Source organism: Falco naumanni, chromosome 4 (genome assembly GCF_017639655.2).
Source record: "Falco naumanni isolate bFalNau1 chromosome 4, bFalNau1.pat, whole genome shotgun sequence".
Taxonomy (NCBI): domain Eukaryota; kingdom Metazoa; phylum Chordata; class Aves; order Falconiformes; family Falconidae; genus Falco; species Falco naumanni.
This window is the reverse complement of record NC_054057.1, coordinates 59,438,075-59,456,135: the sequence shown is the minus strand read 5'-3', so window position 1 is coordinate 59,456,135 and position 18,061 is coordinate 59,438,075. Positions and strand designations below refer to the sequence as shown.

Genomic DNA, 18,061 nt, shown 5'->3' with positions numbered 1-18,061 from the left:
GGAGCTTTAGGTTTTCTTTTATAAAAGACAATTCGTTTATTGATTCAGTCCTTCCACTTGCAACCTCTTTGGTAACAGTCGTAACACTTCCAGACTGGGAGAACGCAGTGGAAAGGCCGAGTTCTGACCTCTTACCACTTTCAGAGCTCAGCAACCCCTGATGTGCCTTGGTGAGAGGTCAAAAGCAGGTTTCAAAGCACGGCCAAAGACCTGGCCTCTAGGGACAACCCAAACCAACCTACCCTACCCTACCGTGACTCATCTTGCTCGTGGGTGGCCCAGAGAGCAGCCCCAGCACGCCCAGGCAGAAGATGGCTCAGGATGGGGGTGCACGTTGGACCCTTGGTGCCAAGGCTGACTGTGAGCTGTGCCCTGGAAGGCAGCTTTGATGCACCTCTTGGAACCTCCCAGACATTGGCCAACGGGGCCGTCAACAGAGCAAGACTCACCCATTCCTGCAGGAGGCAATGACTTGCCCCAGTTGGCCCCATGCTGATGGACTAACCCAACCATCTCGGCCTCCCCCTCATCACACCGTCCCAAAGAGAGTAACTGCTGTACTTGGAGTTAAAGATAAACATATATTGATTACACATGGTCATAAAAAAAAAAAAAAAGGAATAATAATAATACATTTCCTAGAACATTACTTAAGATGCTTCCGAAAAGCATCCAAGCTTCCCCTCCCCTCCCCGCCTTCCCTTATCTATACAGAATAAAGTGCTTTGTTTAGTTTGTTCACACTAGTAGAGCCACCAATACACTCTTTAACTTGGCATGTTTGGGCAACCGATACTGAATGCCGTAGAATAATACAGAGCCAAACACCAGGCAAGAGAAACTAGTTTTGAGGCAAGTGCTTGGGGTTTCATTAGTTTCCTTCAAGTTCCATGCTACTGAGGTTGTTCTTACTCCAATTTTTCCCTCGTTTTAATTATTATTTTCTTCCTTTAGCAAGTTCGACCCAACTCCCGTCATGGTTAGGTGTCACTAGGCAGGGCTGCGCGTGGGGAAGCTCTCTCCATCCATGTGAACAAAGGGGGTCTGTCCGTCCATCCTTCCCTCTCGACTTCGGCCAAACCAAGAGTTTGATCAGTGGGGTTGTCTAGCAGCGGATGCTCATCTCTATTGCACTGTCACAGCCGTTCCCACCTGCCGGCCGTCCATCCATCATCTCCTTCCCACCGCGCTGGGGTTATGGCTGTGGTCCGAAGGGCCAGCTGTGCCTCACGCATGTGATGAGGCTAACTGGTCTGTGCTACCAGGCTCCTGGGATCTATAAACCAAAAATGACCCTCCCCACGTGACTCCCTCCCTCCCCAGAGTGCAAATGACGGGGGGGGGGGGGGGGGGGGAATTACAACCCGGACAGGTCTGGGGTTAGGCGCATGGGCAGAGCTGTCAGCTGAACGTTGCGGCATATTCATGAACTGCGTAATGGAAATCAAGCTCCTCTCCACCCTCGCGGTCTGTCAAAGAAGGGATGTGAGAGATTAAGGTGCAAGAGTTAAAAAAAAAATAAAAAATAAAAATTTTAAAATAAAACATTAAAAGCTTGAAAACAACAGACCCAACTCCCCCGCCTTCCACCCCGTCTAACCCAACAGGTGCCAACAGGGCCGACCGGGATGGATGCAGGATGAGACGCTGCAGGAGCGTCTTGTTTGAGCTCTTAGTACATTAACGAAAACCAGACATGAAGAGACACATTGTGGCCAAGTAAGGGTGTAGACAAAAGGGCTCGGAAGCCATGTAGGACTCCTGGGAACTGCCCAGGCCTTGGAGAGGGGAGGGAGCAGCAGGGATCTGGTTCTCCAAAGTGCTGTGTGCATGGTCACATCTCGACGTCTCCAAGTGGCTCTATGAGCAGGCTCTCGAAGGGGATCGGACGCGGCTGGGATCAGTCACTGGGCTTTCCACTGGCTTCTAGCCTCAACGAGGTGCTCTCATCTCACAGTGACATCCAAGCGGGACAGGTCCTCACTGGGAGAAGATCAACTGGGACAGGGAAAGCCACCTCCAGGTGAGCAGTACAAGGGAGCACATGTTGGCGTGGGTGTTTACTTGGGGGGAGAAGTCTACCAGCCACACAGGCTGGTGGGCTCCATCACAGGAGACCACACAGGCAAGGTAAGCCCTTCTTGGGGTGCAGTGCCCCCATCTCATCTCAAGGCTGAGTGTGAGGGGATAGAACCACAAGACAGCCCAAGTGGATGGGATCTGGGAGACAGTGGAAGAGGAGACAGCACGGACCACTCTACTGAGGCTCTCCAACACCTCCAAGGGTATCATTGAACACTTCTCTAAAGCAAACATCTTCCAGTCTGGGTCACGGTCCCTTCAGAAACCCAATGGCCCCAAGAGCTGAGTGCCCGCATCCCTCATGGGTGTGTGCTTGAGAAGAGTTTGCACCATCCCAATAAGCCCCAGGGTCATGGAGGAAGGAGAGCAGAGAAGCCTTTGGTACCCATCTGAAAAGGTCAACACAGCAAGGCAGCTCTGCCATAGCATCCTCCTTTTGCTCAAAGCAGATGGAGATGAGGGTAAGCTTACTGGTACTGACAGCGGTGCTGGAGGTCCACAGGATCCCAGCCAACATGAGGACGAAAAGCAGTTTGTTGCTCCAAAATGCTAACGTTCACAACAACAACCAGCTTTCCACAGACGTCAGGCACAGGGCAGGCACCGCTCAGCAGGAGGGGACACCAGCCACCTAACCTGTCACCTCAAAGAGCACCCAGGCGAAGAGCAGGTGCTCCCCTGTCCTGCCCCTACCAGGCTAATGCTCCTGCACACCCCTGGTCAGCAAAGCCCCTGCATGCGTGGCTGAATCCCCCCATCTCTGCAGGGACAGCCTCACTGCTGCCCAACTGCTTTGCTGACTTGGTCCAGGAGATGAAGCACCAAGACTCCTTGCAGAGCCAGATGTGGCTCGATGCCCCCAGCACCCTGCCATCACCCAGAACAAGGTGCAAATGAGAAAGGCCTCCTACAGCCTGCTCACTGCCCTCTCTTCCTTCCTGCCTACCAACTGCCCTGCTCATCACCTCCTTCATGACCTGACCCACCATCCGCACGCATCCACAGCACTGGCCTTGGGAGCAAAGCACCAGCTGCAAGGCACCCCACCTCTCGGCCAGCATCTCTCTGCCCATGCTGGATGCTGTGCAGCCAGCCCCTGCAGCACTCCCAGTTCCCCTGACCCCAAAGGGGACACTTCCCGAGGCAGGGAGACCATGAAACTGTGGTCAAGCCAACACCTGGCACCCCAGGGCAGAAACTCAGCTTGGATGCCAGCCTCCAACACAAAGGTAACAACAGCGAAGCCTTCCTCTTCTCCTCTGCCAGCATGAAGCCAGCCTGCATAACTGAAACCGAAGACCAGCTCAACTTCAACAAACACAACGTGGTCAGAGAAGCACTAGCCAACACCGTGGGGCATCACCAAAGCAACCACAACCTTCACCAGTCCCCTGTGGTCCCCTCAAGCCAGGGCAGAGCAACAGATGCCAACCCCACAGGGGGAGGCAAAGCTTGGGAGAGCGACGCAGGCAACATGCTGGAGGATGGGACATCGCCATCAGGCTGAACGCGGTCTTGCTTTAGCTCTGTACCTTGCAATGGGACCCAACCCAGGGCTCACCCATCAGTCAGGGGTTTATTCAAATTGTTAAGGCACTATTCTGGGCCGATACTGCCGATGAACGGCGGTGTCCTGCTTCTCTGTCCTAGGCCACCCTCCCACTGGTCCTGAAGCCATCTGAGCTCTCCCAGGGACACCTTGCCAACTCCTGAGCATCCCCAGAAGTCCAGCTCCTGCTGGGATAAGCAGAAAGGGCACACCAGAGCCCAGCTCCCCTAGGACACCCCAAAAATGATCGGACAGCAAGCTGCTGCTGCCCCAAGATGCAACACTGGTGTTTGTGCTTTTGCTCATTGAGGAGGAAAAGCTGTCGTGGGGAAGGAAGACATGTTGAGGGCTGCTAACGAGAGCGGGCTGATGGCTTTCCAACAGGGACATCTGCTCGCTTGCCGCGGGCCACCAGGGACAGCAGATGGGGCCAGCGGGGGCTCCTCTGTGGTGCCCACCTCTCAACCTCTTGGGAAAAGAGCCTGAATTGAAAGACCAGATTTACAGTACAGGGATTCAAGCACCACTAGCTAGATTTCAGCTTGTCATAAATACTGAAGTGCTGGTAGGCAGTCGTTCGGCTAGCGAGCAGGCGCACGACGCCGGTGAGCTCAACCCTGGACTGTGCAGCACCTTGCTCCTCCGAGCCTCGCCAGCATCCCAGCATGAGGATGAAGCTGATGCGCAGGAAGGTGAAACAAGAAAGTGATGCCTATCACCTACACCCTTACGGACGGACAATGGCTCCCCCCGCAACACCCACAGTCCTTGGGGGGAAGGCTTCCTCCTGCTACCCCTCTCCGTGGAGAATGACGGGTGAGAAAAAGGGAAAAAAAAACCCCAAAACAACCCCAAAACGAGGAGGAAGGGGGGTAGAGAGCAAGCGAAGCCTTGGCTCCCCGGAGGGAGGCGCTCCCGAAGGGCAGAGCAGTCCGTGCGGGCACAGGGCTGGGGTGGGGGCACCTAGTTGTTGTTCGAATTTATCCTCCCTGCGGGAAACAGGGGAGGGGGTGGTGGTAGGTGAGGAGGAGGAGGGAGGGTCTGTGGAAGAGGATGGAGCAGCGGCAGGGGCAGGGGGGAGACGCCAGGGCCAGGGGGCAGCGGAGCCAGGCTGGCAGTGGGTTGGGGGGCGGCTGTGTCCGAAGCCAAGGGGTTGCTGACGCGGAAACATTTCTCCTTGTGGGCTTTGAGCATGTTAGAGAAGCGGAAGCGTTGGCCGCAGACGTCGCACGGGTACGGCTTCTCGCCTGTGTGGGTCCGGCGGTGCCGCTTCATGTTGGGGCGGCTGGTGAAGCTTTTCCCGCAGATCTCACAGATGTAAGGCTTCTCACCTAAGGGATGGGGGGGGAAGATGGATGAGAAGCCGGTGACTGGGCTGGTCCCACCCCCCCAGACTCCATCCTGTCACCCACCCGAGGATGATACTACCCCCATCCCATGGCTCTTTCCCGCAGGGGGAAGGGCAGGGAGCTCTCACCCGTGTGTGTCTTCATGTGCTCATCGAAGTACTGCTTCATGTTGAAGTCCTTGCCGCACCACTGGCACATGAACTGCTTGTGGCCAATGTGGATGCTCATGTGGGAGCGCAGCTGGTACTTGTACTGGAAGCGCTCGTTGCAGTTCTGTGGGGGCAAGAGGGGGACGAGCTGCTGACGAGCACCCAAAACACCCCTCTCATTCCCCCTGATCACCAGCATGTCGGAGCAGTGCAGAAATCACTTCCCCCCAAAAAAACCCAAATCAAATAAATGGCTTTTTTGGGGCATACTCAGCCACATTTGCAAGCTGAGTGGCCTTGCGGTAAGATGCAAGGTCCAGGCACTGGAGGGACAGATCCTGGCACTGGACAAGTTCCATCATAAGGTGGGTGGAACCCTCAAACCAGGAGGGGATGCAAGGTTTGGAAGAGTGTGGGAGCATCCCTACAGCTGCATTGGCTCAAAGCATGGGGGAAGCCCCAAGAAGTGGAAGATCCTTCCCCAGATCAGGGGTTATGTCCTTGTTTAAGGGGATGCAGGGTGGGGCGACACACAGCACCTTACCTCACATTTAAAAGGCTTCTCCCCAGAGTGCTGGAGCGAATGGACCTTGAGGGACATGCTGCGCTTGAAGGACTTCCCGCAGGTCTCGCAGGTGAATGGCATGTCCTTGGTGTGAGCTGAAGTGGAGAGCAGCAGGGTCAGGTGCCCTCTCAGCACCTCCAGCATCCACCACCCCCAGTCCCACTGCCGCTCTCAACACCAGTGCCCAACCCCAGCAAACACAAAGCCATCTCGGGAAGATGTGCGGCAGCAACATTTCAGGTACTTCCCTAACTGCCTGCCAAAACCCCCTTTTATTTTCATCTCCTTGGTGCCTGCAAGCCTCAGGGACCCAACCACCGCTGACACGTGCAATTTGCTTTTCAAAGCCCAGCACTGGTGTGGTCTGGTCCTCTTTTACAAGGGAAGGATAGTTACACTTCAAACCCTCCTTTGATCACTTCTGAGGTCTTTTCTTCTGGTTAAATTAAATAAATGAGACTCTCCAGCATCACACCTGATTGCTCCAAACTCAGATCTCAGCAGACACACGTTCAGCATTAATTACCAGGCCAAATTTCAAGGCCCCTGTGTTGAGGTGAGAAAGCTCACCCAAGAATAAGCCCAGTCCAAAACTCCCAACACAACTGCAACAAACCCTCACCCTTCATTGCCAAAATGATGGATGAACACCCCTAACAAATTCTCCCCATGGTACCAATGCCTCCCACACTCACCAACCATGTGTTTGCGCACGTGTGCCATGGTGTAGAACTTCTTCTCGCAGATCTCGCAGGAGAACTTCTTCTCAGCATAGCCATGGACAATCTTGTTGTGCTCGTGGAGTGACCAGAGCTTCTTGAACCCCTTCCCGCATGTCACACACTGCAAGGAGAGAGTGGATGGGTAGGGAAGCAGGGGAACGTGTCCAGGTACCACCAACGTTTTCATTTTAGCTGGCTATCAGCTTCATCCTTTGAAAAGGAACACGACTATGAAACCTACAGCTAAAGTGTCAAAAAAAAAACCCCAACGACCACCCAGTCTGCTATAGACCTTGCCACTTCAAAATCTCCAAAACTCAAATTTCTAACCATTGGTAAGGAAGGGATAATGACTTTCCAGGGAAGGATGTGGCATCTTCATTGACAGCTGCTTAGGACTGGCATAAACAGCAGCTAATGCACCAAGACCCTGTTCCCAGCTGGGGATTTTGTTCTTGCACACAAAGCTTTCACATAAAAAAGAAACCAAACAACCCTCTGTGCATTAGAAGACTGCAAAGACTATAGGAACAAGGAGAAACTCAACCCAGGGCAGTGCAGCTTCAGTCTTCAGCAGATATTACGGATAGTTCATCACTAAGTGAGCTTCCCAAACATATCCAAATAGACCAAAATGGACCCAAAACCCAGTCCATCAGCACAAGCAGAACAACATGATGTGCCAAGCCTCCCCCAGGGAGTTATGGTAGAGATTTGCTTCAGCTCCAACAAGTCCGATGCTTCTCTGCAAGTTCTCAGGGAAAGCTCCAACTTCAGCATGAGATCTGTTCGAAGCATGTGCGATCAGTTCGGTGCTTGGGGCAACACGGGAGAGCGAAGCCCACACAGGGAACCTTTGCTGGAGTGCAGGGATGGCAGGCAGCACCCAGCCGAGGACCCTGCCAGGAGCCAAGGGTCTTTCTTCCCTCCAAACGTCAACTTCCCCTTCATCTCTCCATGACTCATCTTCCTCTCGGCCAACAGAGATAAAACCATCCCTTCTCCTTGCAGATGTGTTGGGAAAATAATTTCATGCCTGGGAGGCATCTCACAACAGCGCACTGAGCGGTACCAGCCTGGGGAGGGATTCCGCCAGCTTCTCCTCCTGCCCACAGGAACAGATGCTCGTTGATGAGATTCAACCAAATTTTGCACTGAATGAGGCTGTGACACCATGGAAAATATGCCATTATGCCATGTAGTTACAGTATCTCTATATATATAGTCATATTTAGGTGCCTGAGAGGCAAAATTAGGGTCACAGAGGCATTCCCAACACTCATCTTCTTCATCTTGCCACGCCTGAATATCACCATGAGTAGTCCTCTGAGCTTTACTGTTCCTTGCTGTACATTTCCACGCATCAGAACAGTTATATCTCTGCTTTAAAAGATATTTCAGGATGAATTCAGGACCAGAACCTGACAGCAAAGACACACCAATATCCATTTTCTCCACTTAAAATGAAAAAGGCTACAGGGAAATTTTAAAATTAAAGGTAGAAGGAAAGCAGGAGGTGTAGGAAAGCCCCCAGGCTGGAAACAAGCACCCTGGAGGGCTGAGCTCTGTTATCCTCAGGTACTGCAAAAATGCATCACTCAAAAAGGTGGAAGTCATATCCAAACGAGGGGAAAAATAAGAAGATAAATTCTCGCAGGTTAAGAGGAAAACCATACTAAGGCTGGGCAAAAAAAAAAAAAAAAAAGACTTTGAAAAACAACCCAATAAAGCAAAGGATGAATAATTCTTCATGCAGCGGGGCAGGATGCTCGTTACGGTGTCTGTGGGCTCTGGATGGCAATGGGAATGATCACAGGGAGTGAGAGGAAGCCTAACACCTGAAGCATTTATAGGTGAAGTTTGGGAACAAAAACAGGGAAAAAAAGGAGCAGATCTGAGTGGGATAAGAGGGATGGTCCCTCCACGGATCTGGTTAAAAGACAAGAAATAAAGACTGTCCATTATAGGTATAGAGTAAAAAACCCACTATCCCTCTTCCACCCAGCTATAATTCCATGGTATATTGATTAAGTTATTCAATATTATCAGAGCAAATGGAGTGAATTTGGCTATTTGTAAAATTAAAAATGCTCAACTAAGTAAGAGGTAATGATCCACGTTTTCTGCAGGAGGAGGTCACCACATGGGCAGTCATGGTTCATTCTATTCAGAAATGACCTGGAAAAGGGATAGAAGCAGGGGAAAAAACCCAGTGAAGTGACAGCCCCAAGTTATTCATCAAGAAAGCAGATGAGGCTGAAGAAATGTTTCAGGAATACACATTTCTAATTGCATAGGCTTTATGATAGGCTCCGAAACTGCTACCACCACACAGGTATCAGAGCTGCACTCATCCATTCTGGAAAAAGCATCCAAAAAAAGCAATCCCAGGACCATGAATTTTTCAGGAAGATGCACCAAAGGGTCATGCAGGCAGCAGCTCCTTCACCTGCTTGAGCCAGGACCGCCTCTGCCTCTGTATTCCCCGCATGCCCCAATGCCGAGATCTGCTTCGTTCCCCATTTTATTTGGGGTGCCATTGGCAAAGGGCTGCAGTAGCACTTGGGTTGTGTTACTTCCATCTAGGAGAGCCACAAGATCATTTAAAATCCGCTTGCTGGCAGGAAGGACGATGGTCAAAGCTCTCCAGAAGTTGGTATTTTCTTAATTAGTAGCAGCAGTGTCATGCGAAATAGCTCATCAGGGATTAGGAGATGGGTTGCGGGGATCTGCAAGAACACAGATGTTTGCTGCTCTGATGGGATGCCTACCTATCCCCCCAAAACTGCACTAATTTAACACAGTTAATTTGCAAACACAGGATCTCGTTAGCATTAGGCAAAGGACACACTGAGCCCGAGCCGCGCATGGATGTCAAAAGCATTCGGAAATTTGCTAATACGCAAGCTAAAGAGCACAAAAGGCAGATTAAAACCATTTCAGCTCATGTCAGCAAATCTTTGAATTAAGCTAAATTGGTTTCAGCCTGGGTGGGAACGGCTGGAGTGTGTCTCCATCGGGGCTCACAATGTTTTATCCAGATTAACTGAATAAACTCAAAGAAAAATTACTCCTCAAAAATTACTGCATGTTTCTACCCGGCCAGCCAAGGGGAAGCCACAGTCCCCCAGCACAAATCCTCCGGTCCCACACCACCGTGGGACCCTCCTGAGCCGGAATACCAGTCACGGGTGAAGTAAGGTTCCCTCCTGTCTGCCACGGGCCAACCACATCAAAAAGCTTATTTGAGCATGAGCCTGTCCCATGGTGTAGCTGGGTGGCATGTCCTCCACGGTAGGTAGGATGTCCCACCATGGTGGGATGCTCCTTCTTGGGTGGGATGTCCCCCCCCTTGCTGGGACGTCCCCGGGGCTGGCTCACCTGGATGTTCTTCTCGCAGTCGGTCTGGTGGTGCAGCAGCAGCTCGCTCTCCAGCAGGAACCGTTTGCCGCACTTGTCGCAGATCTGCATGCGGCTGTGTGTGACGTTCATGTGCTTCTCCAGGTACCAGCGGTTGTTGAAGACCCGGGGGCACTTCTTGCACGGGTAGTGCTGCTTCTCCTCCAGCTTCACCTTCTGGCCCAAACTGTCCTGTTCCTTTTTCCTCTTCCTCCCTCGCTGGCCTTCCTCTTCCTCCTCCTCCTCCTCTTCCACCTTGGCAATCTCCTGGGACCTGGTCGCCATGGCAGGTTTGGTGGCTTTGGAAGCTCGGCTGCCTCTGCGGGGCTGCCCACCCTTTTCCCTTTTCACCTCCAACGCGTCTTCATCGTCATCGTCATCGTCCTCTTCTTCCGTCGTCTCCTCCAGGTCTTCCTCCTCGCTGTGCTCCTCCTCCTCCTCCTCGCCCACATCTGCGTCCTCCTCCTCTTCCTCCTCCTCCTCCCCTTCCTCATTTTCCTCCTCCCCATCCTCCTCTGTGTCACGCCCATCACCGTCAGGTCGCCCCATCACGGCCGCCTCGCTGGTGGCTGCCTTCCCCTCCATGCCCTTGGAGACGTTGAGGGTCTGGTTGTTGAGGTTCACCTCCACGATGATTTGCTCCCGGTTGTACGAGCTCTGGTTGTCCAGGTCCTCCTCGGACTCCTCGCCCTCCATCTTACAGACAGCACCTGGACCACCGTCCTTCTCCTCCTTGTAGTACTGCTTGGCTGGAACAGGGGGGAGCGCCCCACCACCTGCTCCGTCCTCCACCCGCACCGAGTAGGGGTCATTGCCCTCCCGGGCGTAGATCTTGGGGTGGGGGGCATCCACCTCCTGCTTGATCTCGCAGTAGTACGGGGGGGGGTCCGGCACAGCCCTCAGCGGGCAGGGCCATGTCGGCGGCCAGGCTGAGCGAGCGGGTGTCGAGGAGGTCCTGGCAGGAGGAGGCAATGTTGTTCATCTGCAGCACGGCAGCCGCGTTCAGCACATCCTGCACATTGCAGGAGTTGACGAGGAGCTTGGAGGTGTAGATGAAGTTGAGGATCTGCTGGAGGCCCTGCGAGGTGAGGGCCTCCAGAGAGAGCTCCACGCGCTGCAGCTGCTTGTTTTGGGTGAAGAGGGAGTGGAAGAACTGGCTGTAGGCTGCCAGGACCCCCTTGTGCGCTGGGAAGATGCTCTTGTGCTGCACCAGCACGATGTCCACGTCGCACAGGTCCGGCTGAAAGAGGCGCTGCTCGTTCAGTCTGTCCATCAAACACGTGAAGTGGAGGGCTACATCCTCCACCAGGGAGTACTCAGCCGAAGGGTAGTCAGTCGTTTTTTCGACTATCAGCTGTGGGGAGGAAGGAAATAAAATCATTCAAGAGGGTTCTTTCCCCAGGAAAACACCCCATCCAGGCATGCCACCCATCCCTGTCCATGCATCCAAAGTCAGGGATGCCAACCAAGAAGTTCCATCACCAGCTCCATCCTGGAGATGCCAACCAAGAAGCTCCACCACCAGCCCCAGCTTCAAAACACCGAGAAGCTCTACTACTAGGCCCACCTTGGAGACACCAACCAAAAAGTTCCACCACTATCTTGAGTCCAGGAGACTCAACCATGGAGAAGAAAGCCCAATGAAAGGACAGGCCGAGGCCATATGAGCACTCACTGACATCCCTCCAGCCTGGGTAGGAGGCACCATGGCCACCCCACCACCAAGGCGGTCCAAAGCCTGGCTGAGCTGTCCACACTCATGCAGAGGAGACGTCATGCAGCAGAGGGGATGCCTCAACCTCCTGAACCAGATGGAGACCCCAGGGGGACATTTGCCCAGCACAGAAAGCCGATTTTAGGCACCAGCTGAGATTTAACCCCCCAGATAGAAGGAAATTAGCATTTTAAACCTCCCCGCTCTACAAGATAATTACATAAAACACAATATTCTTTAATATTTGCCAAAGTACGCCGCATGCTCAGAGTCACGTTAGCAGTCAACTCGCTAGCTGGATTCACCGGGTTGATTTATGCACTTTTTTTTTAATGCCTATTTTAAATCGCCTGGGGAAAGGCACTACCTGGAAAAATTCATATCAGGGAGCAGCATCCCCAGGCTGGGAAATGCCGTGACTGCCAATGTTCCCCAGGCTGCGTTTGATGGATATTTAATTTAGCTCACATGTATTTTGCATGGTGCAGGCCCCGTCTGGACGTTCATCACCTCTCCTGGCAGTACCTGAGCCCCAGGGTGGGTTTGCCAGCTGCATCCCAACTGCAAGGGCTATCCCATGCCCTAGATCCTGATCCTGTATTGAAAAGTAGGTGGGATAACCCCTTTCCTGCTGCTTCCCATTGGCTTTCCGTGCCGAATTCATGGATGGGGATGGATCTGGCCACTTGAACATCCTCTTTCCCCACCATTGTGGGAAGTGACCAAGGCCGCAGTGCAGAACAGTGGCAGAGATGGAAGCTTCAACCTGCCAGGTTTTTCCTGCACCTCCTGCTCCAGAGTTTCTCAACTCCCATTTTTTTCTGGGACAAAAGACAACTCTTGATCAACACACGAATTCCAGCAAGACACATTCTATTTGTCTTTTTTTTTTTTTTTTTTTTTGTGAGCCAAAGGCAAAGGCACACACAGACAAAAATGCTTAAATAATAAAAAAGGGTGTTTTCTTCTCTGTTTTCTCAACAAGTAAAAAAACCCTTTCCCCCTCCCTGCCAAAATTTTTCATTTTCACTGAATTTCTGCTCTGAAACCAACCCGCCCAACCAACAGGGTCCTCAGTTTCATGTGGCCCCAGAAAGCCCCAGCAAACATTCGCACCTGGGGAAAACAGGGACAAACCAGCTCCTCTCCAAGCCCTTGGCTCTTCAGCCTGCAGCGGGGTAAAGAGGTCGTAAAGGAGAGGGGTTTATATCTATTCCCATATATATTTTTATGCAAGTTTCTCTATATAGATTTCTATAACTTTTGTATTTCATATATTCATTTATATATAGTTAATCTCTTCATATATATACACAAATGCATAAATATATAAATAATTAAACACTCTTTATATACACATTTATTACAAAATGCTGCATCCCAGCTGGAATATCCACCTACCCCCCCACTCTCTAAGCCTCGTGACTGCCAAGGACATTTCGACAAGAGGAACTTGGATGGCTCAGCCCCCCCCCCCCCCAAGATGCACAGAAAATAAATAACAATATAATAAATATCGAACGCTTAAGAGACAGCAAGCTTTCAGCAGAGCGGTTTGCTGTTTGCCAGGGACTCTCCTGCTTTGCTTTCACTATGAAAAAAAAAGGGGAAAAAAATGAAATTCAGGTTTTTGCTCCTGGGATCCACCCCACCTCGCTCCCCACAGAGGATGCCCCAAGCTCGGCGCGGCCACAGCCATGGAGAAGCGGGTGCAAAACAGGAGGAATTGGGTCCAGCGGGCGGCATCACCTCTGCACAGCCCAGCCTGGAAAAAAAAAAAAAAGCTATTTTTTTTTTTTTCTCTGGATCAAGGTTTTTTGGCAAAAAGGGGCTGATCCCTCACCCAGTGCCGGGGCTTGCCAGGCAGTTCTAATCAGTCCCAGCAGCGGCAAGGACAATGCGTGTCTTGGCCGCGTCCCGTCAGTGACTTCAGCCCGGGCTTGTCAGTGGGAGGTTTTTGCTCTTTATTGCTATCAGATGCTTTTCGTGAGCTCGCCTGGAGCTGGAGCCCCAGCCAAGGCAAGAGGCGCCTGCCGGGGTGAGATCCCAGGAAAGACCCCAGCTCGCCCCAAAACACCCCTCTGGCAGCTCCCATCCCTGCCACTCCACTGCAGTGGAGAAGGCCAATTAATCGGGATTAATGGGACGGTTAAATCCATCACCCTTCCCCTGGGAAAACACAAATGTTTTAAATATATAAATAAAAAAAATACAGACTCTAAAAATAATATATTAAAAATTACTTAATTTTTTTTTAAAAAAAACCATCAGTTTTGCCCTTTTCCACCATCACCACCTTGGCCCTCTGGGTTGTTTTTGTCCCACCAGGAGCCCACCATGGCACGGCAGCAGCAGGTCACCCAGCCCATCTCCATCCTGAGTCTGGACTGGGGGTGCTCACTGGGTGCACCAAACCGGAGCGAACCCTACACCACCAGCCCCCACCATGTACCGCCAACCTCCACGCAGGGCCCTCGCATCATCAGTGTTGGAAAAAAATAACAACCTGTAAAAATTATTCGAAAGCAGCGTGGCTGCAAAGTCCCCACCCCGACGGGACGGCGGTGCCTCCAGACAGCCCTCCCCGCCTGACACTGCCCTCCAGCTCTATTTTAAGAGTGTTTTCAAGCACCCTTGCCAAAGCCCCATCCCAAAACGGCCAACAGGGTGGGAGGGAGGCCAGAGGATGGGGAGGTTGCTGGGGGTGACTGGGGGACAGAGGGATGCGGGTCGGCGGAGCCCTGACAGCAGGGGATGCAAGGAAGAGGTAAGAGCAATATGGGAATGATGGCTGAAGAAGATGTTGATGCTTGCTGGCCCAGGGCAGCCTCTCCCCGACAAAGCCACCAAAAATCCTGCTATAGGAGATGGAGCCCAAGCACAGCCTTGCTCCCCTTCCACCCGTATCCCCCTGCATGCCTCAGTTTCCCTGAAGAGCCCCGCCAAGACCCGGTCACCTCCCTGGAATGGGGGCTGCTGCTGGATTTAACTCAATGTACTAAGACAAAATGCTGTTTATCTTAGCAGGTATTAAAGAGCTGGATCCCTGAACGCTCCTGCAGCAATAAAACAATCTGAGGACCAGCAGGTCGGCTCACCCTCAATATATTTAAAATCAAATCTGCAGACCCCCAGAAGACCATCTCCGACATCCACCGGCCTCTCCATTTATTTATTTATTTATAGCCACGTCTATCACCCTCATCACTGGAGCAGAAGACCACGAGCATCTCTCCTGTGTGAGCACAAGGATGGGGTTTGTGGGGCACAAAAAGCACATTCAGGTGGCCCCAGCGCCCGCTCCACACCGGGCGGAGCAGTGGGACCAGCTGCCCGCAAACCAGTTTCCATTCGGCACAAAACGTGGGGATTCCCTTCAAATTTGTCACCCCCAAAACTCCCATGAAAAACAGCAATCTGCTTTTCCGTATCACCTGCAACCACCAAAACATTTTCTTACATTCAGTAAGAAGCTGCATTCAGGAAAACTGCTTTAATTAGTCACTGAGTAAGACGTTAGCACTTGCTCCTCGAAAAAATACCCCAAACCCCCATGTCCTATCCTCGCTTTGAACACTGCGGCATTTCAGTGTGAAAGAGCTTGGTTGAAACTATCTAATGCCAAAACTTGACTTCTGTTAAAGAATTAAATAATGTTAACCCCCCCTATTTTTACAGATTAATTCAAATGATACAAAGGCATATCATCAGAAATCCCAAAGATACCCACGCTTCCAGTTTTAATCCCCAGCCCCCTACAACGTGCCCTCTGCTTTCAAGACCCTTGGATGAAACCTTCAGCCTTTCCTCTGTAGTTTTGAGGCTATAGAGATGTTTTTTTAAGAATAACATGATGCTCGCGCCTTCCCACAACTTCTGAAACCAGGATGCACCAAGATGAAGCCGCGCCAGAATCCGCAGCGCTGCCTGGACAGTACACATCCCATACATCACCAAAACCACCCATTTTTGGACCATGGCCATGCATGGAAACCTGGCAGTGGGGTAAACCACATCCCAACGTGCCCTTCCCTCGCCTATTGCCTACCTTCGCCGCTCCGCTCGCCCGTCGCCTCCCTCCCCAGGGACCTCTCCCGCTGGTGCTTTGCCCTCCCGTGGCACCGACCTTGCCGGGGGTGGGGTTTGTTCACTTCTCCGACGGGTGTTTTTATTTAATTAGGGGAGGGTTGTCCGGAAAAACAAGCAGGAAAGGAAAACAATAGCTCAGCCGCAGCCCCGCCTGGCGAGGCGCCGGCCGACATGGCCCCAAGCACCCACCGCCAGCATCCTGCCCGCTGGGATGCTGCCGGGGCTGGACTGGGCACTCGCCACCATGGTCCCATCCCAGCTCCGGAGGCCACAGATGGCCACGTCCCTTAGGCTGGTGGTGACACCGTCTAATGCGGCGATTTTTTCCGTATGTGCTGTCTAAAAGGCTTGAGGCTGCCCAAAATAGAGCCATATCCAGGCATCTGGAAGAGGAAGCAAGGGGAAGGGGCTCAGCAATGCTCCCAGAGCCTGTCCCACCCACCCCGGGGTGCCGGGAACCCCAAAAACACCTCCAGCCTCTGTGCAAGTGAAGAAGAGCATTCAGCCTGGCTGGGGGACAGGCAGATGCTTCCCAGGGTTGGTTTTTTGTTTGGGTTTTTTTCCCTTTTGGTTGTTTTTGTTTTTAATAGCATCCAGCGTTTACAGGCTTCGGCTCAAAGATGCTTTTCCAGGGAGCAGCCTGGGAAGCCGGCAGCAGCGCCAGGCCCAGCGGGACCATCCTCAGTGTGAAGGAACAGGGACAAATCCTTCCCCCATCCTCATCCCTCTGCAGCTGAGGAGTCACCTCTACAAACAGGGAAAAGGTTCATTCGGGCTTTTCTTGTAAGCGCCGCCACGGCTGCCTGTGGCTTAGGGAGAGCAGGGGGATGGGGTGGGATGAGCAACATGAGGCTTCATCCCATTGGGAGCAGGCGCTGCCTTACAGCAGCACAGCCCGCAGAGGGTTAATGGCTGCTTGCTTGCTTATTTACTTTATATTTTTTTAATTTTTTTAACCCCACCAGACGCTCTGGGCATCCTTCTCCTTTTCTTCCACGCACAGAGCTGCAAAGCCACAATGACACTTTGCAAGGACGGATGGAGAGGCCAACCTTGCCGTCACCCCCCCCCATCCCCAAACTGGTCCAGTGAGGCAACACTGCAAAGCTGCTCCTGGGGGATGCCACCACCACCATGCCATGGCATCGGGGACACCCACCAAGGGTGACAGTGCCCTCCACTGCCATGCCCTGAGAGCGGCTCAGTACCCTCAGTGTCCACCCTGACACGTGCGAAGGTGAGCACTGTCCCCTGTGCAAACACAGCCTCCCTGCTGCAAAAATACTGAGGCTCCAGCCCAGCGCCACATTATTTTCAGCCCAGGACAAGTTCCAGTCCCTCTGCTCTGGCAAGAGACTGGAGGCACCGAAACTGGTGTGGACGCACCCATCCATCTGCCCCTGTCCCCTCTGTCACGGCCAAAAGCCGTTCCTTTGGGTGCAGCTCAGCCAGACCCAACACGCGGTGCAAAGCTCTGCTGAGCTCTGCGCCAAGCCCGTAGTAGCAAGATTGGGCATTAAACCCCAAATGGATGCTACAGGATTTCGGCAGAGCTGGCATCCTCCTGTCAAATACCAAATACAGCCAGGGCAGCCAGGCCACGGGTTCCCTGCCAGCACCCAGCACAGCCAGTGACACCCAGCTGATGGAGATGTCCCCAAGCCACCACCCTGGCACGGGAGCAGGCAGCTGGGCAGGATGCTGCCCTCCTGTCCGGGTGATGCAGGACCTCCCACAGAGTCACTGCTGGGGTGGAAGAGCCTGAGGGGGGACACACACACGTGCAAAGCCACTGTCCCCCCTCCCTCCCCTGCCTGAGAAAAACAAGCGGAGGAAAGATCGAGGGAGGAAACGAGGACAAAACCCAACGCTGACCTCCCCAGCCGGGCTGTCGGCCAAGCGGCTGCGCCAGGGGCCAGCCCCGGACCGCTGCCCAGCCCGGCGTGAGCCACGAGAGGCCAGGGAGGAGGCGAGCATCATCCCGTCAGGACCCTATGGGTGTCCCCAGGGCCGCCACAGAAGGGGATGGATGCAGCGGGGCAGGCAGTGCACTGAGCTCCCCGTAACTCATAGGACCTCCAGGAACCCCAAATTCAGTGCAGGGAGCGTGGACAGGTGCAGTGGGGCAGCCACCGTGCTGCTTGTGCGCAGCCTGAAGCCATCATGTCCCCAAGCCAGCCCCGATGCCACACAATGGCTGAGGAGAAGCCGAGATGCCCGGAAAGCAAGGTGCATGGATGCACAAAGCCTCCTGCCACGTGCTGCTGAATTATGCTGGCACCAGCCAGCAGCATCTCCCTGCCCAGCACCACGGTGCCCATCCCTAGGGAAGTCACCGTGACCTTCCAAGGTGGGAACCTCCAAGGTTTAGTTCCACACCCGGCTCTCATCAGACCCTAAAACCATGGCATTTTCTAACCCAACTCAAGACCACAACCTGCCA

General features: G+C 53.0%; 1 protein-coding gene across 1 annotated transcript; it reads right to left on the bottom strand.

The window, feature by feature from the left end:
• Nucleotides 1–561: 561 nt before the first annotated feature.
• Nucleotides 562–12,702, bottom strand: ZBTB47 (zinc finger and BTB domain containing 47). Its single transcript, XM_040592492.1, is given in 7 exon segments — nucleotides 562–4,962; nucleotides 5,109–5,253; nucleotides 5,674–5,789; nucleotides 6,390–6,537; nucleotides 9,798–10,707; nucleotides 10,709–11,169; nucleotides 12,646–12,702. Coding segments are annotated over 6 exon segments (2,067 nt in total). The 5' UTR covers nucleotides 11,089–11,169; nucleotides 12,646–12,702; the 3' UTR covers nucleotides 562–4,594.
• Between the last annotated feature and the right edge of the window lie 5,359 nt (nucleotides 12,703–18,061).